At 49.8% G+C, this 22,470-nt stretch overlaps 2 protein-coding genes across 5 annotated transcripts; both read left to right on the top strand.

Moving 5' to 3' along the window:
* Positions 1–503: 503 nt before the first annotated feature.
* Positions 504–8,401, top strand: LOC108029240 (protein borderless). Of its 2 annotated transcripts, none has more exons than XM_017101435.3 (6): positions 504–1,084; positions 5,221–5,728; positions 5,945–6,354; positions 6,877–7,105; positions 7,319–7,525; positions 7,586–8,401. In XM_017101435.3, exons 1-6 carry the CDS (start codon positions 854–856, stop codon positions 8,167–8,169), a joined length of 2,169 nt encoding a protein of 722 aa, XP_016956924.1. In that variant the 5' UTR covers positions 504–853; the 3' UTR covers positions 8,170–8,401. The 2 variants fall into 2 exon arrangements, with proteins under 2 accessions (XP_016956924.1, XP_043950202.1); XM_044094267.2 differs by lacking the exon at positions 504–1,084 and adding an exon at positions 2,206–2,295.
* Positions 8,402–10,779: 2,378 nt separating this feature from the next.
* On the top strand, positions 10,780–22,120 carry LOC108029127 (ATP-binding cassette sub-family G member 4). 3 transcript variants are annotated; one of them, XM_017101247.3, is made up of 7 exons: positions 10,780–11,326; positions 13,109–13,567; positions 18,597–18,911; positions 19,056–20,359; positions 20,422–20,522; positions 20,604–20,892; positions 20,958–22,120. In XM_017101247.3, exons 2-7 carry the CDS (start codon positions 13,299–13,301, stop codon positions 21,167–21,169), a joined length of 2,490 nt encoding a protein of 829 aa, XP_016956736.1. In that variant the 5' UTR covers positions 10,780–11,326; positions 13,109–13,298; the 3' UTR covers positions 21,170–22,120. The 3 variants fall into 3 exon arrangements, with proteins under 3 accessions (XP_016956736.1, XP_050740868.1, XP_016956737.1); XM_050884911.1 differs by lacking the exon at positions 10,780–11,326 and adding an exon at positions 11,351–11,474; XM_017101248.3 differs by lacking the exons at positions 10,780–11,326; positions 13,109–13,567 and adding an exon at positions 18,196–18,519.
* Positions 22,121–22,470: the final 350 nt, after the last annotated feature.

The raw sequence follows: 22,470 nt of genomic DNA, 5'->3' as shown, positions 1-22,470 counted from the left end.
TAAACGTCTGCGAAAGCGAATTGTGGGGGAGACGCTTCCCAGACAAAGGAGACCTCATCAAAGCAGCTGGCGTGGGCGTGTGTCAAATGTCAAATGCAGTCAAACGTTTGACAGGCGAGAGAAAAGAGAAGACCGGTGCTCTGCAGCATAGATCGGCTGGGATCGCGGCTGGTCGGCTCTTTGTTCTGCCACACTGAAGAAAATAAACCCGTATCTTTAAGCCAAATATCATAAAAAATGTAGAAAGCCCGGGCGCAATCCCTTAGCCATCGAAATGATTTTTATTTAAACTTAATTAAGTACCTTTAATAAATTGTTACCTTAGCTCATTGCCGTCCTGCCGTCCTAATGTTACTGAAATACCCATTTTTATGGTACGTAACTAGTACGAAGTAATATCATCAAATGGATCATAACATATCATCGTGTTCTTTCAGTGCACCATAGATCGCCGCGAAAGCCCGGCCTCATCCGTCACTCGTTCTGCAGTCTGATCTCGGTTCGTTCTCGGCTTTCAGTAGCGCTTCTCCAGCCACTCAGTTCAGTTCGCAACCCTCGAAGAGCGCCACAACACAGCCGTCTAGTACCTTACTATACCATACTATACCTATACTATACCTGAACGGAACTGCGCACAAAGATATAGTACACAGCGGATCGGGTTTCGTGCGCCTTAGAAAATCCGAATTCCGCGCGAGAGCTCCGCTTCGCTTGGGCCAATTGACCTGATTTCGGGCTGGGGTTTTAATTTGATTTTGCGCATTCTGGCAACGCGGAAACATTATGCAAGACACCGCGCGCGAGTGACCGAGTGCAAGTGCAGTACCCACAAGGAGCAAAGTATCTGAGTAAAATGCCAGCGAAGCGCAGCAGAACACTCCGGCAGAGCGGGTCCATGGGGTCCTCGCTGCTGGCCCTTCTGGCGGCTCTCCTCCTAGCGAGCTTGTCCTCTGCGAGCGGGGCCCGCGATCACCGGAGGCAGACCAACCTGGAGGCCAAGGTGGGCTCCCACGTGGTCTTCAACTGCTACATCGACTTCCCCTTCGACGCCCCCATTCCGTACTTGGTGCACTGGAGCAAGGATGTGAGTCTGAGTGGGGGAAACAAAGTGATGTTTTTAGTAAGCCAATCACTTCAACAGAACTATTTACCAAACAAAGTATCCGAAAATGTAAACATCGAGCGAACTTTTTGTCTGTGCTGGCCCACTCACTTATTTATGGCCCACGCCGACGCGCACGCAGTTCTTAAATGAAATTGTCGAAATTATTAATTTATCAGACACGTAGGTGGCCCAGACCCCGACCCCTGGACCCGGAACCCGGGCTCTGCAGCTCCGGCTGGCTGACTGACTGACCAGGGCCAGTCCGGAATGCTTGGTTAGCCTTAATTGCGTCGCTGGATGCTGTCGGCGCAGCGCAGCGTGGAACGCGGCTCCCACATTCATTAAAAGGGTCGAACTTTACGACCGCACTGCAAGAATCCCGGTGGCCAAATCGGCTTTTACATGAGCAAGATACTTATAATTGCCCCTGATTAGGGACTACAAAAATATAAGTACTTACTTTGGGCTTATTAATAAGTTTGTTTAATTTAAATGAAGAGTAAAGGGTATCGGAAATATATTTTGGGCGCTGCAAATATTGATGGCCCATCCCTAGGTACTTTTTATGGACTTAATAGATGGTTATAGTACATTATATATAACATCTACTAGGTATAATTTCTTGGGTAATTTTTCTAAATACATACTTCTGAATAGCTAAGGAATGCCACGTTCTAACCTTATCCATGGATAACATTCGTTTTTTTAAGGCAAATTAAAGCCCCGTAAAATCTTTTGTATTGTTTGTATTTTCGACAAGTGCACTCAGCCAGTGCATCGCAGAAAATGCAATCGCCGTGCCAGTGGGGAGGCTCCCCATCCCCATCCCGTCCCCATCCCCACGGAGCACCACCGAGGTGGTTGTGTTGGTGGTTCGGCGGACTGCAGGGTGGCTGGGCTGCTGGATCCCGCCCTTGGCTACTAATTAAAGCGCAACCACATGCAGTCGATCGGGTCGCATCCTGGCTGCATGCCTGCATTCCTGGCCTGCACCTCCTCCTGGCTTCCGCTTCCGCCTCGCCGCTCGCCATTCGCCATTTCCCATTTTCCATATAAAATTAAATTTAATTTGACGCGCCGAGGAGTGATTTCAGTACGGCAAACACTTTAAATTACCAACACATCACGTCGGGGCAGAAACAAATCGCGAAAAGAGTGTCAGTGTGAAGTGTGACATCAAAGACAGCGGGGTAAGTGAACCAGTTGAAATCAATTTCAATTGGATTCAATCGAATTGAATGGCTGGCATTTTGTTGACAACTGTGAGTAATGCAATTTAATTCAATTGCAAATTCATTGCAATCCTCGCAGACAATCAGAGCGATTTCAGCGATTTCCATACAGAGCAATATGTCTCGGCGTGCGTAGTGTTTAAATCGACTGAATTACCATTCATCGCACACGCCCGTCATCAGTGGCCATCAGATGTCCGCTCCGGACCCCTGACCCCTTAACCCCCGTCAGTCTTTGATTCAGATCACATCGCATTCCCATCGGCAATCGGTCCCGCTTATGTTTTTGCCTATTTAGCTGGCTGCTTAATTCGCTTTTTTGCCGCTGGTCACTCCCCTTTCATTGTGTCTCTATGCTTTTTGTCCACTCGGTCAGCGGGTCATGATGTCATTTTGATAGATACACTTTAATTGCGCTCGAAAAAATGGGTTTTCTCGGCCATAATTAAACAAATTCGTACGCGCGGTTTGGAGTCCACGGGCATGTGCATAAACTGCCTGATTTATGGCCTTTCCTATATCTCTTTCAGTGTGTGTCTGCAAATGTATTCCACGTTCTACGTGGAATACTGCGGAGCGACTTTCACGGCCACCGCGAGCCTGGGTTGCAAATTTTCGCGCCGCAGCGACGGCAAAATCACCGGATAAATCAAGTTACGTTTGTAATTTGTTAGATAATGCTGATGCTGATAAATGTGTGTGCGGCGGCAGACGACACTTGACACACAGTTGGGTGTACATAATCATAGTTATGGCTGGGGACGGCGGATCTTGAGTGCACCATAATCTACTCAAGGCGGTTTCGCCCCGGGTCCCATCCACGGGTCCCCGTCTCATCCCATCCCATCCGATCCCATGCCATGAAGCGGTGAGGTGATGTGGGTGACATTGACGCCGGGCGGTGCATCTTTCGCGATCTCAATTAAAGCACAAACCTAATGTCAATAGATCAACCGACACCCACTGCATCCGATGCAGGAACAGCTCGCAATTAAACGTATCCCATGCAGCACATCCGATATCCCATGGCACAGCTGCTTTTTTTGCGGTCGGAGGCTATCAATAACCGGGAAAACAGAATCCCTAGCATGCGGTTTATGGGGTGTGACAGTCCTAGCCCGGCGAATAGAGTGCAGCACACTGGTGCACAGTACAGGGTGTGGCACACATAGGCGAAAGTCAAGTGCGCCAGCAAAGCGAGCATAAAAATGTGTGTGCCAGAGCAATTAGAACGGCGGCCGGCGACCGCAGCCGATTCAATTGCATTTAAATAATTTAAGCCTAACGCAGTTTTTTGCGACTCTTTGCCATATGATGCAACGCAAACACATTCTGTTTACCCGCATGCCATTATTATTTTTTCGCTTTTTAGCCTATGCACATGTATAATTGCCAGGCCATATATTTAATAAATATTGACAAATATTTTCAGCATTAATTAAAACAAAAATAATTTAATATGCCACCAGGCCGAGAACCGCAAAAAACTGCAAGGAGGCAAAAAGCCGCTTTCGAATTGAATTATTATCCGCCCATAAAGCGATAATCTATGGCCCAGATTAGATCTTTTTATGGGCGAGTTAATGTTTTGTACTTCCACTGATTTAGCCCTTGCCAGCCGCAAGGCAAGCCATTTTTTATGATTCCCCCCTAGATAGTTGATTGATCTAAAACACAAGCGCATTTTGGGGTATAAAATTAATTAATGATTTTCCCCATCATCAATAGTGGGAACGGTAAGCACACTAATCAAAGCGGACAGTTTGATGCGTTTAATGGTTGTCACAATGATATTACAAACCCGGAACGCTACGCTGTCAAAATAATGAATTGAATCAGTGTTTCGCCATCAAATAAATTGTTTAATTCGGCCATTCAAACGCGAAGTCTAATTTATTCGATAGGGTCATATGTACAAGATAATATAGCGTCCTCTATCTGTACACGTTACGCATCTTGTCAAACTACACACGGTTTTTATCGATTCTTTGGGAAGTATAAGCACCCTTATTAAACTGAACAGTTTAAAAAATTACATTATCCAGAATTTTAGATTATCAAATAATAAAAGCTATATCATTACTTCCCCATCAACCTAATTATTCAAGTCACCCATTAGGGCGCGAAAAGTCGTGCAATCTTTAACATAATGAATATGACGTTGCGCATCTTGGCATTATTATCTCTTCGGTCTTGAATAGTACGGTGTGCGAATTAAACTCAAATTCTATTTCAGGGGCGGCTAGCATTGAGCACTTCAAGTGCGCCGCGCCACGTGAGCCCATTTAAATTTGTCAACAAAGTAGCGGCATGGGCTCCCCACACCCATTCCCCTTCCCTGGTTATTGTTATATTCTTGTGGGGTTTTGGGGTCTTTGAAAGCCGTTGGCCACCGCTGCGCTACGTCACAGTCGTGGTCGGGGCCCTGAAAGGGGGCCCCAAAAGGGGGACTGCCGTTGTTGGGCTCAGCGGGAGTTTGCGAAAATTATAATGGCGCATGGGGAGAATCGGGGGCATAAACAATCGCACACACACGTCTGACTTAAACTGTTACACAGCGAGTGTGTGTGGGCGTTTCTCTATATAGATTCCGCATTGCTCATGATTTATAACTGCAATTGCAGCCCCGAGATGGCGGAGCCAAATCATAGCCATGCAGGGAAATTTGTATCTAGGTATTTCGTACTCGAGAGTTGCAATTCTCATTGCCATTTCATGGTTCAGCTGGCGTTTACAACAAATGTGCACTTAAATGTGTACTTTCCCGGGGGAAGATATGTTTTACTCACAAATTATTAAAACGATGGCTCAGGGAATCTGGAGAAAATCTTGTAAATAAGTAGTTTTAATCTTTATAACAAAGAATGCATACTCTACCCCCAGAGCAAGAAAATCTTCACCTGGTATGAGCAGGAGACCTCCACCAACGAGCTCTTCAATGGCCGACTGCACCTGGTGGAGAACCACCCGGAGTTTGGAAGGGCCTCCGTCAACCTGACTGCCATCCGCGAGTCGGACCAGGGCTGGTACCACTGCCAAGTAAGCTTCCCCAACCGCTCGCCCTCGGTCCGCAACAATGGAACGGCCTACCACCTGGCGGTCCAAGGAGGATCCCTCATCCGCATCCCGCCCGTAAACCAGACCATCCAGGAGGGACAGACCGCCTTCTTCCACTGCGTGATGAAGTACCCGGACAACTCGCAGGCCTCCTGGTACAAGGACGGGGTGCTGCTGCAGGAGGTCCAGGACCTGGTGAGGAGATCCTACATGGGTCCCGACGGCAGCCTGAGCATCGATCCCACCATGATGAGCGACCTGGGCGAGTACGAGTGCAAGGTGCGCAACAGCGAGGGCGATCTGCAGACGGCCAAGGCCTTTCTCAACATACAATGTGAGTGGTTAAACAAATAATAGGAGCAAAGGGATCAAGATTCACCAAATCATTTAATGAGGAGCCGTGAAGTATGCAGTAAAAATAAATCCTTTAAAATCCATGAAATATATTGTATATCTTTAGACACTCTAAATTATACTCAATCAAAAAGGCTTCTTTTTCACAATAATTCATTGATAATTTTCAATGACTATTTACTCCTCTCTCTCCCAGATAAGGCCAAGGTGATTTACGCCCCGCCGGAGGTTTACCTGCCCTACGGCCAGCCCGCCGTGCTCGACTGCCACTTCCGGGCAAATCCGCCGCTGAAGAATCTGCGCTGGGAGAAGGACGGCCTCCTGTTCGACTCGTACAACGTGCCCGGGGTGTTCTACAAGATGAACGGCAGCCTGTTCTTCGCCAAGGTGGACGAGAACCACGCCGGCAGCTACACATGCACGCCCTACAACGACCTCGGCACGGACGGACCATCGCCGGTCATCAGCGTGATTGTGCTCCGGCCGCCCATCTTCAGCGTCACGCCCAAGGCCATCTACATCCAGAAGCTGGGCGAGGCGGCAGAGCTGCCCTGCGAAGCCATCGACCGGGACGGAAACAATCGACCCTCCATTGTCTGGAGCAGGGTAAGTCCATATTGTCCGCATTGTCCGTATTGTCCGTATTGCCCGTACTGTCCGTATGGTCATTGTCATCTGGCATTGCCTAAAATGGCAAAAGACAGCTGCCGCATGGTAATGCCTAAAGGGGAGCGCATGCAGTTTCACTTGATTGCATTTTTAATTATGCATACAGGCAGTTCTACCTGACCGGGCACTGTGAGAAAAAACGGATGATACGGGAAGTTGCTTACAATTTTCATTTCACTTTTTTCAAACTAAAAGGTTTTATAATCAAAACATCAAATTAAATTTAAACACCTTTTTATCGAAAAATTAAGGGGTGGCTAAAAGTATGCAACGAAAAACCGTGTGTGGCGCTTACGATAAATGGCTGCATACTTGTTGGCATCTTAATAAAACTAGTTATTTTCTGTGCAAATCCTCCTTAGGATCAGTTAATAACCCATTAAATCTCTTTTTTATCCGTGTAACTCTGATTTTGGCTCCGCTTCCCTAACTCTCCTTGCGCACCCAACCAATTTGCAGAAGGACGGGACGCCACTGCCGGCGGACAGGTTCAGTCTCAGCGGCGGCAACCTGACCATCACGGGCCTGGTGGAGGGGGACCGCGGAATATACGAGTGCTCGGCCACCAACGAGGCGGCCACCATCACGGCGGAGGCCGAGCTGATGATTGAGAACATCGCGCCCCGGGCGCCGTACAATCTCACGGCCAACAGCACGGAGACCTGCATCACCATACGCTGGCAGCCAGGTGAGAAAATGGGTGTAATTGGGTGTGGAAGTGGACGGGGAAATTTTCGGTGCCGCACGCTGAATTCGAAATGCAGCATGAATGGATGGGAGGTGTGCATAAAGCAGTAATTTATTGTTCAACATGTGCTCTTATAGCTCCTCCACTCTAGGGATTTGCACAAGGAAACATGTTATTGTTAGTGACAGGGACTTTTTAAAATTATCCCTTCAGGATACCTTCGCCCCCACTTGGAGTACACAGTGTGGTACCGCCTCATGGAGGCCCCCGAGTGGCGGACCCTTCGCGTGCTGGACAAGAAGGTGATGGAGGCCACTGTGCAGCACCTGCAGCCGGGCAAGGAATACGAATTCATGGTGCTCAGCCAGGACAAGTACGGAGACGGGATGTTCAGCAAGCAGTTCCGCTTCCAAACGCAGCGTAGGATTATCTGTAGGCCACATATCTGAAAATATGGATACTAAGAACATATTCTTGCAGCCTCGCCCATCAGAGCGGAGGACATTGATGCCCAGCAGCTGCAACATGACCTGGGTCAGGTCACTGCCCCTGCGGGGGGACTGGGAGCTCCCTGGAACCTCACTGCCATTAGCAACCAGCAGGGCTGGCTCCTCCACTGGGAGCACCCCACCCAGGGCCTGGAGGGCCTGCGCCTGTACGCCGTCCGCTGGTGGAAGGAGCCGGAGCACTTCCTCATCGGCCACGCGGAGACCTTCGACAACTACTACCAGCTGCGCCACCTCAAGGAGGACACCCTGTTCAAGGTGCAGGTCCTGGCGGTGGGCACCAACACCCAGCAGTCGGTGCCCAGCCACGAGCTGCTCATTGACGTACCCTCCCAGCGGAAGGTTCGGGCCCTGATCATCGGCAGCTCCGTGGGGGTGATCTTCCTGCTCTGCGCCCTGTGCGCTTTTTTATACGTGAAGCGGAGCTGCCTAAGGCACCTGTTCGCCAAGGATAGCTCCGCTGGCGAGGACGAGGACACCGCCGAGAGCGGCGACTGCGACAGCGACGAGCAGGACCAGCGGGATCGGGACAGCATCAAGATCCGCCAGTCCACCTGAGGATTGCTCCAGATCCGCTGGCGATTTGAGAGCAACCAGGTTGGCCAGTGAAAGCGAGGGAGGGTGGGCAGAGGAGGATGGAGACGAGGGTTGTTCACCGTGCACCAGTCCGTGGGAAACTGACTTTTAATATACGTCTAGCTGCTATCTGTACCATAAACTCTACTAATCGTAACGCCAAACTAACCGAATTCGAAAACCAAATAAAACAGAAAAAAAAAAATTTTTAAGGTGTATTTCAGTGGGGTGTATTTAAAAGGTCACTTTTGGATAGGTAATAGGGGATGGTATGGTGGATATTATCATTAGAGGAAGCAAGTTGAGCCATGATAAAATATGTTAGACTAATTTGATTTCACATATGTCAGCCTCATTCAAATAACCCGCCTTATGGGCATCACTCTTCGAACAGAGCTTTTTCGAGGTATCTTTCGGGTTCAAAGATAATTGCGAGGTAGCTTCGAGTGGGCGAGCTTTTTCCGTTACGGCTGGGTGCATTCAAATATTAGTCACCAGTGGTTCCTGGACTGCGTTCTGCGTCGCCCCTGAGCACTTTGTCTGTCACGTATTCCACCCACTGACGTCGCCTTCGTTGGGATCCAATTATCCATTACGATCCGAGGCGTTGGCCATGCACCGACAGTTGGCAATTGTTTTGGGAAGCCATTGCGTTGCAGTTCCAGACTCTAAGTCCGCAAAAACACCTGGAGGCACTTCGAACGCACCCAACTTGGCTTGATTGCCCAATGTACCTGGCAGATTCGCGTTAAGCGGGAGTGCGGCTGCACCTGAAATAGGAGCCGAACCCAGTCCCCCTACTGATAAGACCCGATGACACTCCAGCCTAAGAGGGCATTCCCATTTGATTCGCCTTCCCATCGAAACCGAAACTGAAATCGAGACCGGCTATCGTCCATTGGCACTTCCATTTAACTCGAATTGAATTTGGCGCACAGTTCCACCAGCCATCATGATTGTTACATGCTCCGGCCAAGGCTGACGGACAATTTAAATAGTCGCTGAAAACAATGTGCGGCTGATATGGAAATAAACTATTATTAAGGTCGCTGCGATTAGAAGTCCCCGACGGCGCATTTTCGCCGAGAGTTACAAGTCGGTGGGTATTGGGGATATGGAATCGGCAGCTCACGTTTTACCTTTGTCTGAGATACTCGGTCGGTTGGGGGGAGTGGGGGAGGATTACTCACACTGATATCAGCTCCCGCCCTCCACTTACCCCCCGCCCGGGTTCCTCGAGGAAATCGCAATTGTTTTTGTTTGCTTCCAGCGCTTTGTTCTGCGATCGTGAGGTTCAAAGTTCGCTATCACTCAGACTCACAATGTAGTAAGTGTTTCTCTCCGGGGATATCTGATCATTACAGAGGAAGAAATAACGTTGATCTTTGTACTGTATGTTCTCTAATATCGCTTTAGTACAGAGCCGCAAATGATGTTGATTAGTCTGAGCCTATATGAGCCATCAGTAGTTGCTCTGTAATGGGCAAACACTGCCACCTGGCCTTTGGTAGTTTCAATTTACTGGCCGTAAAAACCGAAAGTGCCCAGTTTAGTTACGAAATACCCGCTTTTTCGCCGTGTACTGCCGCTCTCTGTCCATCCGCTCCTCTGGGGAGTTTCGCCCCATCAAATCCAAGTGCAGCTGAACCCAAATCGCACTGGATTTCCCACTGGGCCGCCGCTCTTTGTGTGTGTTTACAGTCAGCTGTTTTCAGAGCGGCGGAACCCCCACGCACACTGCTGCGCCATGCGCACTACCGCTCACACACACTCGGGCTAACCCAAGTGTATGCCAGCGTTTGAATTGAACGTCGGACTCGGCGAGAGAGCCAAGACTTCCCCATTGACGAAACCCAAGTAGTGGCTGCCAGTGCTGGGCAGGTACTCCGTACCCCGCTGAGGCAGAGGCTGTGGGTGTCAGTAAGTACCTAGGTTACTTTCTAGGGTAGCAGAGCTATAGAAAATCTCATTACAGCTGAGGGTGTATCATATTTGAACAAACAACTGACCCAATCAGTATGTGAATTCCAAAATATTCCGCACTTTCTGGCAGTTCCTATTCACGATTAGAGGGACCGGGGTTCGAGTCCCTCCATATAATACTTTTTAGTTTTTAAATACAAACAAATTTGAATAGGTCCCGAAGATATTTTTTTGATACTACTTCAATATCAATGAGTAAATGATTTACAGGGTGACAAATATGATATACAGATATGATATTAAGGTATTCCAGGACCCAGATCTCTTCTACTGATATAATGGATTTCCAATATTCCACCATCCAGCTCAGTTCTTTCCATCCAAGGTACCTATTTATCAAAACCGTATCTATTTATCAAACCATGCTAGGCGATTGTCACCTACTGTTTACCTTGGTCCACACCTAGGTACAAGAGTGCCAGTCAACCCCCAACTCTGGTGGCAGACGAGAGCTGCTCCGGCTCACACAGATACGAGTACAGGTACCCGAAAACAGTGCCAGCGACCAAAGTATCTGAGGCGGGAGCGAAAGCGCTCTCAGCTGGCAGCTGGTAGCTTAGCAGCCCGCAGTCTCGCTTCTCGGCCTCAGTGGCTGTTTCTGTGTCTGCTGCGGATTCGGTCAGTCAGTTCTTCGACGTTCGCGCTGCCTGAGTGTTGTGCCTCCTGCGATCGAGCGGGCCTCTCCGGGATTTGGGAATCGAGTCCAATCGAAACGGATCGGATCGCACCGCGCTGAATAAAACACGTTTCGCCCGGAACAAGATACATTTTGCGTGTTCCTGGAGTGCCTCGCATACCATCTGGTGTCTCGGTTTCTGGTTCGGTTCTCTCCCGTGGAACCGCCATGCCCTTGTGGCGCATTTGAATAGCTGGCGTTGTTTGTTTGTTTGCTGGCTGCCTCGACCATAACAAAAAATAACAAAGAGTTCATGAGCACGAGTGCGAGTATCTGAGTATCTCAGTAGCTCAGTTTCTCGGCGTTCGAAAGATCTCTACAAAGTAGAAAAAGTATCTAATGTGCTAGGCGGCGGGACTGTGAACCATCTCTTCTGGCAGCGGCCAAAAAGATATAATGCTAATAAACCAAAAGCACGTTTTATGCCGTCTGTGTTTTGCTCTTCTCGGAAAAAGGCCTCATCTTAATAGCAATCCAAAGGTGAGCACGAGCACTACTAAGGCCTTTATTCGAGTGAAGTAATTGCGTCGTTCCGAGGCCTTTTCCTCAGCAGTCTGCAGTCGCAGTTCCACCACCCCGACGAACTCCAACTTCCCAGCCGGAGTTACTCTGACGTACCTCCCCCTAGGTAGACCCATATGTATCTTTAATGTTTTCCTGCCGTTTCTATCTGCAAAGAGCGCCTGCGCTCTCTCGGGAAGGTGGAAATTTTGCAATGTTCTCCGGCGGTGGCTGCTGTGCTTCAAATGTTTATGCCCGCGCGCCATTTGTTAATAGCATATGACACATCTGAAATCTGGCAGGTTATGGTAGCGCCATCCGAAAAATGCAAGAACGTGTCGGGCCAGAAAAGTATCTTTCGGATCGCAGTCTGGGGGGGGTTCCAAAACTGACCTACTTTGAGTGCTCCGGTTAGGGTAGGACCTCATCTCGGGTCATCCACCCACGGAAAGCGCGAGAGAAGTGCGGGTTTGCGAGAACCCAAAAATCGAAACTCCCCACCGTCCGGCGGATTGATTCCCAGATTAGACAATCCGCAGCTGTGCGTGGCCAGCTGCGAGTGCCGGTGGCAGCTCCACTTCCCAGATAACGAGTCGATGGCCGACAACAGCTGGCAGTCATATAACTATAAGAATAGTAGTGTGCGATTACGCGCCTTACATCTGCGGCACTTGCGACTAGCGAAAAGGAAGCCGGCGCCCAGTAGCAGGAAGCCTATCGGCCGGCCCATCTAATCGCTAATCAATTTGCAAGCAAATCTTTAATAAAACTCGTGTACACTGGCAGAAACTCGAACGATGGGGGATACGATCAGTATATATCATGCTCTAAATATAAACAGACATCTGTGGGAACATTTAAATATTAAATAGTAAACATCCTTTTTTAAATGTTTATGGACTCATGAAGTGTGAACTGTTTCCCATTACATAAGCAAGATAGTACTTTGGGTTCTTACAGGAAAATCTTCTACTTATTATTGTAAATAAACATCATATCTAAATAGACCATTAAAAACTATTTCCCTTTGCAACAAACACATTTGAATGCTGTTTTAGGAAGCCATAAAAACGTTGGGCAATATTATTCATACCATCCCTATATAGTGTTGAAGTCTTGTAGGGAAGGCAAAGCTATTAACACGCTTCCGATACCCAAACTTTCCTCTCAGTGCACGAGTAAGTCTGAATCCTCATCGCCAAACGGCTCGCGTAGAAATCTTATCAGACGGCCACCTGCAAAATTGGTTCCCAGTGCAGGCAAACCCAGCCCGCAACTCCCGATGCAGTGGACCTGGCGAGGGCTACGAGCTCTGGGGCATGGGCAGGGGCAGGGGCTCGTGTGCCCGGGTACCAGTGCACCGGCCACTGGTTCTTGGCCGGACAGCCACAAACAGCTGTTTGCGAAGCCGATTCCCCGGGCCCTCGAGTGTCTGGCATTGAATTCAGCGTTTATCGGGTGTCGGCGTTTCTCAACTGGGCCTGTGCTTGTAAATTTGTGTGTCTGGGTCTCCGGGCATTATTCAGTAATTAGAAATTCATGCTAGCTGCCATGGGGCAACCTCCAAGCCGGAGGCCTCCAGAACCACGGGGGTGGTGGGCGGCACTTCCTGGGCTGTGATGTAATGTATGCTCTGCTCAAGAGTGCTCGGTCCACTCGTAGGTACACATATCTGTGTGAGCTCGACGAATCAATAGCGGCAACACCTCCACCTAAATTATGCTTGATTTGCATCGCTTTCCCATTTCCCTTTCATTGCAGAGCTGAACTGAGAGCAACCACCTACATTTACATGTACTTCCAATGCAGATGCCAATCCTCAGTGTATTCAATTAAATAGGAGCTATTGAGGGCCACAAGTGACGATCGCAAACCAAATGCTGACGCCATATGCCAACAACACAGCCAAGAACTAGACGGATTCACAAAGGAAACGCCACAAACTAGAGCCATGAACGAGCTGCAGGCCTCCAGTGTCCCGCTGGTGGACAAGTGCTCCTCCCACGCCGTCATCCTGCCGGCGGCCAAGAGCCCCAACAAGGTCTCCGATTCGGCGGCCACCACGGCACCCAATGCGGTGCTCTACACGAGCGGCAACATGTCCCTGTCCACGCTCTCCACGGGCAGCAATCCGAGCCCGCTTACCAATCCCCGACAGGAGCCAGTGCCGCTCCTCAGCCAACTCAAGCTGACCAACGACCTCAAGCAGAACAACCACGGGTGAGTCTCGATGAGCCGAGAATATCTTATTTTTCAGAGATATTGGTATTGGGACCAGCTTTAAATTCCAATAGATGTAGATAACCAAGTATTTGGATAGATTGCCTCTTACTAAAATTCCTTTTCATAATATTGATAACAATGTTAAACCGACTTACAAAGAGGAACCACCCCCTCCATGCGCTCCTGCGTAGCGTACGACAATTGCATTAGTCGGGATTAGGCTGGCGGAGTAGAACAGCGGGGTTTTGGGTTACCCGGGAACTGTCACTCCGGCTGTGGGGATTATAAGCGGGAATGAATTGAATTATGTCCCCTGACCCTGAACTGCTGTATAGTATTGCATTATTTCCTGCGGCCACCGCTCGCGGCAGCCAAGGACACGGGCTCTCCTGTGGGGGCGGTGGGATTTGTGGCCTCGTGGAAAGGTGGTCGAGTATCAGCTAACTAATCACACTGTCACAAGTCACTTTTCCTCTGAGGTGACACTTCTATTTTTGGCATCTGCCCGCACAAAACCATTAAAAAAATCAAAGCAGTGGAGGGGAGTGGAAGCTCGGGGGCAGCTATTAATAAGACCCTGGAGTCAAAATTAGCACGCATCTGTAATGCTCGTATCTTCCTTCCGTTGTCGGAACATGCCACCTGCCAGGACATTTGAGGTGTGTCGCGGAGCAGGAAAAGGAAAAGGAAGCGGGAGCAAATGCCCTGGAAAATCGATGGCTCGACTCCGTCTCACTAATCGCGTGTCGGCCTGGAAACGGTGCCAGCCACGCCCCCCTAAATTATGCATCATTGTAGAAATAAGTTTAAAGCCACTGCCCAAGAACTGAAAACTTTGGGCCTTAAGTTGCATTAGAGTTGCGAAACTTTCGGGCCGGTCACTCGGCCGACCTTGAACTTTTTCTAGTGACTTAATTAAAATGCAAATTGAAAGTCTATTGGTAGCACGCCCACGAACCAATCAGTGCAGGTACGCCAATCTAATTAAACTTGCGGGCAGGCGGGGCCTTTTGTAGAGGACAGCCTTGCGAATGCTGCACAATCCTGGCAATCAGGTTGGCGGGCCCGGGTCCAAGGATTCGATGGGAAGCGAACAGGAAGGCAGCCGTAAAGAGCGCCTTAAATGTCAACCTATCCTACGTGTCCTTTCGACCCGGCCCGCCCCTTTCTCCCGCCCTGTCGGCACTGCCATAAATAATAAGCCACAAACAAACGCACATATGTGCGCAGGGAGAAAGCCAGAGAAAAACATGTAACAGTGAATGAAACGCCGCCGAAAGGCAAAAAGCCGTAAAAGCCATAAGACCAAGCAAAACAATACAAGGCGGGCGGACAAAAGGGGTCCTGGGGCCACGGGAGTAGCAACGAATGGGGGTTTCCCTCGCTCGAGGATTTTCCATTGAAAATAGTGGTATACTGTGCGTGTCGTGGGCGGAGCCCCGGCAGCTCATCAAATTCCGTTTTCTCGAGGTGGGCGCGTGGGTGAAACTAATGCTCATATGTTGAACTGTTACCCGAATAATATTAATGAATCTAAAAATATTAATATTTAAATGAAAGCACAAGGAAGCGTCCTAACTGGATTCCTAAAAGGGATTTCATATTTAGAACAATACAGTTTTTCTTCGTCCAATTTACACGGTAGGTCTAAGAACGAACCTCATTCACACCATTGCCAAACCCAACGTCTTGCCTAGTCGATAGACCCCTTTCACGAGGCAGGAGCACAGTGGAGGACCTCGCGGCGCCGCGTGCCTGGAAAAATCGAACAAGCCGCCAAGCTGTCCAAAGTCGTGCCGCAGTCAGCAGTTGGACTCCGTTCGGCTTTTCAGCTTTTCAGCTTTTTAGTCCTGCGGCAACATCGCGTCAGTGTGCGGCACTCCGTCAGTTGGGTTTTCGGCCCTAAAATATTTATGTGCTTATTAGAAAAGTGCTCCCACAAATAGGGGGAGAGAGTGGAATCAGCCGGTGGTGCTCCACGTGGTCGCCGTTTACGTGTGATTTCTGCTCTTGGCAAGCGGACAAGAAGACTACGTATACTACGTGTACGCCGGTCGGTTATGTAACGCGAAGTTGCCGCAAACTCAAAACCGATAAAAGTCCGAGTGCAGTGCCAGACTTGAAGGCGTCATTGCTTCCCAAAGTTTTGCCCCGTCGAATGACAACCTGTGCATCCTTGAGGCAAAAGTCAGCCGGCCAACACACTCGAGGCATGTTGACCTTCTCCCCCGCCTCGAGGGCACAGCAAAGTGGCAGCAGCGGTCCTGGACTGGACCTTCTCCCACGCCCAGGAGCAGTCCACCCACGGCCCAGTCAGCGCCCACCCACAACCGCCCACACATCCGTTTCCATATTTGATTGACCTTGCCGCGCTTCCTTAATAGCCAGAATGGGCCGCGAACAAAGGCCACATGGCGGTTCCCATGCATAACGCTTGAATAATTGCCGTAGGTTCCTAGACTCCTTGAAGGAGTAGTTGGTGCAATACCAAGCCAAGTAATTTTCACTTACTGAGAATGATTTATTCATTGCAGGGAAGCCGGGACCCGGTTCAAATGGCCCTATAAATGAGTAATAATAAATAATATTTGATGCGTATTGGTTTAATTAACCCCACATGACGTCTGTTAGCATAGTCAGATGCTTAATTGAGTTCTCCTTGACAGCATTTTAGAGTGGGTTCTTGTTGTTTCAAAGACAGGATCTCCCCAATTCACAGAAATTCCCCCGAACTCATCAGCCTCAATTGAGGCTCTCTCAAAGGCGACTCTCCTGCGCTGTTCAAGATACCATCGCAGGCCCACTTGCTTTTATTAATACTTTTATTAATCGCAACGACTGGCCTCCGCCCCGCTTCTGCTGACATTTATGAATCGCTTAATTGTCGCTAAGCGGGATGACCTAACGCCAGCTGATATTTCCGGTTGTGCCTAATCAGTGCGAGCACAATGTAACTGCCCCGTGGCCCAAGGTCCAGAAACTCGGAGCCAGAAAGCCAGCACCAAGGTGGAAGTAAGTAGCTAGTAGCTAGTAGCTAGTCGGCAGATATGTATTGGCTTACCAGCAGCTGCTGCTTTATGGCCGGCCATCAATCAATTAAGTAGGGCCGCAATCGATGCCTCCGAGCCTGGCAACAATTACCACGCATTAAGATTGATAAGCAGTCGAAGAAGCCCGGAAGGGATTGCGTGACCGACTCCATTTGAATCCAATTGAACGGGTGAATCCGCAGGAAGACAACGTGGAGTTTCTACGCCACCCCACCCCGTCCCCAAGGGGAACTGTCTTTATTCCGAGTGCATTTCGCAAGCCAAGTGCTTTAAACCTCGTCGAGTCTTCGTTCAGTTGGGAATGGCGTGGCGCGGCGGGGGCGCTGGATACTGAGTACAGGGCTATGCACTCTGGGTGCATGCGCACTCGAAATGTACTCGCTCTGGGTGCTCGTGCACCGAGATATTCGCGGGAAATGATTCGCAATACGAGTTCGCACACCGACACAACGAACCCCCGATACTGGGGCCGCAGAGAGCCACATTTATCGTACTGAAAGAGGCCAAAGCAAAGCAAAAGCACAAAGCAAAACAAAGCGAAGCGTGTGCTGGTGCTGTCTCTCAGATGTATCTGTATTCACTTAGCATGGCCCACAGCCAACAACAGCTGACTGCCCCTCCGCCCCAGCGCCCATTTTATTTTAATATCTTGCCATTACGCCGCCTCAAAATTATAGAAATTATATCGAGGCGGAATCCAGAAGGTAATTGGTTACTCTGTAATTGGAGAAGCAAACATATGGGGCTCCGTAATGCGTGCTGGCTGGGGGAATGTGGAAAACAGTGCTCATATAGGCAGGCGAAAACAAAGCAAACTCTGTGATAGAGGTGCCAACTTTTTATGAATTTATATCCAGCTTGGCCTCTAGGTGGAGTAGCTCTATCCCGTGTGTACAGCGCCTTTCCAGGAGTGCTCTTTGAAACCATTTATGCTTCTAAGAATTTGGAAACATTCTATAATGTATTCCATCTGTATGGGCAGTGCTTACTTTGTAACCCAAAAATAGGTCTACCTTGGGAACAAATATGCTGCATATCATTGCCCTGTCCTGACAGTGAGGCCTGACTGTACCGCTTTATATTTTCATTCCTGAGTGCTCGACACGCCAGTGATAAGTAGTTCAGCTGGATACACTGACCCTTAATCCCCCACGCTGACTCCCAGCTACCTTCTAATTACTTGCCGCTTGGCACATTGAATGGCTTCCCAATCAATCAATTTCGACCAACTAGCTCAACAAACTTGCACCCAAAAAGATGTAATGTTAATTGGCATGCCCCGCTGCAGTCGGCGTCGGCGGACTTATCAATCGAAGTGGCCACTAATGAAAACGCACTCGGCTCTTTGGCTTTGGCTCTGGGCCAAGGTATGAGACGCGAGTGGAACCCACATGCGACGGAGGTTTCATGAATGAAACAAAAACCCGAGCGAACTCTGGCCTTTCTGTGGGGAGGTGGGTGAATGATGGGTGGCGGTGGGTTGACAGCTGTGAGTCAATGGAAGACATTGAAGTGGGCACGAAGGGGCCGTAAATGACTGACGCTGCTGATTGATCCATTGATTGACGATTTAGGTCGACTTGGGGGCGGCACCATGAGCCGCTAAGGAGTGGGCTCCAGGTTTTTGCAAGCAATTATGGAATTGAAGCTCACCCGCTGCGTCAGCGCGGAAAGTGGGGGCATCCGGAACTCTAGTTTCGAGATAGCTGCATCTCAAACTCAATCGCAATCGCAATCCCAGGAGGATGTCAATCGGCGGAGATCCGCTGCCTATGCCGCGGCCTATGCGGAAATGCTGCAGGATGCAGGACGCAGGGAACAGCAGCGCTCCATGTCCTTGGTGCAGACCCAGCTGACCAAGAATGGTGGCTGTATCAGTTCCCTGCAGAAAAGGCCCAAGTAGGAGTCGAATAAGTCCCTGGAGATACCCTGCAAACTAACCACAACTAATCCAAATCCGTTCTGTGTTCTTTCAGGTCCCAGAACAACCTGTGCAATGGCGGCTTGGGCGGCAACAACCATGCCCTGGCCCCCAAGGTGGCCAACAACAGCGGCGGAAGTCCCAATGGCAATAAGAAGGGCACCATCGCCTTGTCCCATCTCCCCCAGAGGCCGCCGGTGGACATTGAGTTCTGTGATATATCCTACTCGGTCACCGATAGCCATCGGCGCGGATTCAAAACCATACTCAAGAGCGTCTCGGGGAAGTTCCGGAATGGCGAGATCACGGCCATCATGGGACCTTCCGGAGCCGGAAAGAGCACCCTGATGAACATCCTGGCGGGCTACAAGTGAGTTACCTTTCTGAAGGTTACAGTTTAGTTGATTTAAAAAGTTCAACTTATGAACTTATTCGTGTTGGTCCTACGAAATAACATCGACTAAGCCCTTTTCAAATTTGAACATTCACTGAGTTATTTATTTGCCTTTCCCAGGACTTCCCAGCTGAGTGGATCCGTGCTGATCAACAGCAAGGAGCGGAACCTCCGGCGCTTCCGCAAGCTCTCCTGCTACATCATGCAGGACGACGTGCTGATCGGCAACCTGACCGTTCGCGAGGCCATGATGGTGGCCGCCAACCTCAAGCTGGGCAAGAACATGATCAGCTACGCCAAGGTGGTGGTCGTGGAGGAGATCCTCGAGACGATAGGCCTGAAGGAGTCGGTGAACACGCTGACCTGCAACCTGTCCGGTGGCCAGAGGAAGCGGCTGTCCATCGCCCTGGAACTGGTCAACAATCCACCCGTGATGTTCTTCGACGAGCCCACCTCGGGACTGGACAGCTCCACCTGCTTCCAGCTCATATCGCTGCTGAGGTCGTTGGCCCGAGGAGGACGCACCATCGTGTGTACGATCCATCAGCCGTCGGCGCGCCTCTTCGAGAAGTTCGATCATCTGTACTTGCTGGCCCAGGGACAGTGCGTTTACGAGGGCAGAGTGAGGGGCTTGGTGCCGTACCTCTCGTCGTTGGGCTACGAGTGCCCCTCGTACCACAATCCCGCTGACTACGTGCTCGAGGTGGCCTCTGGGGAGTACGGAGATGCTGTTCCCAAGCTGGTGGAGGCGGTGAAGAGCGGGGCCTGCAAGAAGTACTCGCACAAGGACTACGTACTCACGCTGGCCCAGAAGATGGGCAACAACGACATTATCAAGGGCAGCGGCAGTGGGGCGGAGAACACGGCGGCCACCCTGACCCTGGAGGATGAGAAGCCACCATTGGAGGATAGAGGACAGCTGGAGCCCTCGATCCTGGTCGAGGATCCCGCCGAGGAGCTGAAACCACCGAAGACGCTGGAGTCGCAGCAGTCCCAAAACTCCGACTGCAGCGTGGTCAACATGCCAACCACTGCCGTGGACGACAGCTGCAGCTTCAGCTCCTCGAAGGGCACCCACAATGCGGTGGGCTCGGGATCCGGGGGACCCAGTGCCGTGGTGGGCTGCATGACCTCGCTGCTGGACTCGCACGAGAGTGTGGTGACCCTGCCCAACAAGACAGGATTCCCCACCTCCGGCTGGACGCAGTTCTGGATCCTGCTCAAGCGCTCATTCCGCACCATTCTGCGCGACAAGATGCTCACCCATATGCGACTCTTCTCCCACGTCATCGTGGGCGCCATCATCGGGATGATCTACTACGACGTGGGCAACGAGGCCAGCAAGATCATGAGCAACGCCGGGTGCATCTTCTTCGTATCCCTGTTCACCACCTTCACGGCCATGATGCCCACCATCCTGACCTGTGAGTTGATCGATTTCGGGGTTTTTGGCTGCCTTCAATAATCTGGAATCTTTAATTCGCAGTTCCCACCGAAATGTCGGTGTTCGTGCGGGAGCACCTCAACTACTGGTACTCCCTGAAGGCCTTCTACTTTGCCAAGACCTTAGCGGACATGCCGTTTCAGGTGGGTAGTAGTTGTGAAGAGGCTTTATGTTATACCTGTAAGACAAAGTTCCATTATATATCCCTATATACTCTCCTGCAGATCGTCTTCTCCAGCGTCTACGTTCTGGTGGTGTACTACCTAACCTCCCAGCCAATGGAATTGGAGCGGGTCTCGATGTTTGTGCTGATCTGCGTGCTAAACTCCCTGGTGGCCCAATCGCTGGGGCTGCTGATCGGGGCGGGGATGAACATCGAGACGGGGGTGTTCCTCGGCCCCGTGACGACCATACCCACGATATTGTTCTCCGGGTTCTTTGTGAACTTTGACACCATTCCGGGCTACCTGCAGTGGGTCACGTACGTCAGCTATGTGCGCTACGGCTTCGAAGGTGAGTGGGATCGGACATCGCCATTTCTACCTTATTATATTGTATGATATCTAACATTTCCTCAGGTGCCATGGTGGCCATCTACGGAATGGACCGCCCCAAGATGCACTGCAACCAGATGTACTGTCACTACCGCATGCCCAAGAAGTTCCTGGAGGAGATGTCGATGGACAATGCTCTGTTCTGGGTGGACGCCGTCGCCCTCATCGGAATCTTCTTCGCCCTGCGCATCATCGCGTACTTCGTGCTGCGATGGAAACTGCACATGATCCGCTAAGCGGACACGTCGAGGGATTTGTTCATAATCTAGGGATATCATTATTACCACACGTTAGAGATCACCTGTACATAGAAAGGGTTGGGGGCTTGTAGGCTAGTAGGAAGGTGGGATCCCAGGGTTGCAGCTAGACGTAGCTTTACCGCATTCTCCAACTTCTGCCGTCGGGCTTTGTACGTTTATACAGACAAAGATGCGGACAGGAAGAAAGGGCGAGCGCACCGCCTCGGTATCTAGAAGAGATTCTAAATATATACCCTTGGATATGTATACACACCACCCGTACAGTAGCTGTTCTGCATACCAAACAAATGGAATTTACTTAGATCTATATATAACTAGGAGTACCCACGTAGAGCCCCACTTCGACACACACTTAAATTGAGGAGTAATTCTTGTGACCAAGCAGAAAAGAGTCTGAACTTAAGTAGGTTGAATCATAACACATTGTAACCAAGATCAAGATCCTTCGGAGCGGGAACCGAATCGAGCGAGGTTCAGGACACGACTTTCCCCAACGTTCTTCACTCCGTCCCTAAGTTGTTCTCCCAAATGTTCTCTTTCTGCGAGGGAAGAAGCCACCTTTCTCTACTCCCTACTTTTTTGGCCATCAGTTCGAGCCCAGGAGGGACCCAGCGTGCAACGACCGGAAGTTGAGGCGAGTGTGGAAAGCGGAAGCGGAAGTAGAAGTAGAAACCATTCCCTTGTGATAGAAGCGGTGCAGTCCGGGTTGGGAAGTCCATTTCCCGGACAGGGGAGGTGGAAAAACACGAGGAGGAGGGAACCTGGCCAACTGGTGATATAAAGCAATTACTATTATTACGGTGGGATGCAATCGGATTTGTGTTAGCTACGCGTATTTGTGATTATTACATTTTAATTTAGTACATGTTTAGTTTAATTTTATACGTCTACATTTATCATGCCAAAATAAATGCAATTTTCATTTGAGCCGCACACGTTCCTTCCTTCTACAGTCCCTTCCCGGTTGTTCTTTAGCTTTACCTTTGGACTCGGAGTGATATAAAAACGAAGTTTATCTCTGTTTGAAATCGGTGGCGTCGTATCAGACCTCCTTTGAGGAGGACATTGAAGTATTGTAATTGTTGAATAAGCAATCCCCAGGATATATCTGTTGTATATGGCGTATTGTATATTTCGGTAGTTCTTAGCGCATGTTGTACATTAAATTTAAAGAATGGCCATTATTGTACACGAAACCCATACTGATTACTGTCAAAATCTGGCAGAGTATTTTTAATAAAGAGCCCAAATATCATCAAGTCAATAACTGACGGTTA

The sequence above is a fragment of the Drosophila biarmipes genome, chromosome 2L (genome assembly GCF_025231255.1).
Source record: "Drosophila biarmipes strain raj3 chromosome 2L, RU_DBia_V1.1, whole genome shotgun sequence".
Lineage (NCBI taxonomy): Eukaryota > Metazoa > Arthropoda > Insecta > Diptera > Drosophilidae > Drosophila > Drosophila biarmipes.
This window is presented reverse-complemented; position numbering and strand designations above follow the sequence as displayed.

Excerpts from the sequence above, each read along its gene's own strand:
- LOC108029240 (XM_017101435.3), top strand. The coding sequence starts at position 854 with ATGCCAGCGAAGCGCAGCAGAACACTCCGGCAGAGCGGGTCCATGGGG. Across the intron at positions 1,085-5,220 it reads TGGTGCACTGGAGCAAGGAT|AGCAAGAAAATCTTCACCTG; the intron begins GTGAGTCTGAGT and ends CTCTACCCCCAG. Across the intron at positions 5,729-5,944 it reads GGCCTTTCTCAACATACAAT|ATAAGGCCAAGGTGATTTAC; the intron begins GTGAGTGGTTAA and ends TCTCTCTCCCAG.
- LOC108029127 (XM_017101247.3), top strand. The coding sequence starts at position 13,299 with ATGAACGAGCTGCAGGCCTCCAGTGTCCCGCTGGTGGACAAGTGCTCC. Across the intron at positions 20,360-20,421 it reads GATGCCCACCATCCTGACCT|TTCCCACCGAAATGTCGGTG; the intron begins GTGAGTTGATCG and ends TTTAATTCGCAG. Across the intron at positions 20,893-20,957 it reads TGTGCGCTACGGCTTCGAAG|GTGCCATGGTGGCCATCTAC; the intron begins GTGAGTGGGATC and ends ACATTTCCTCAG.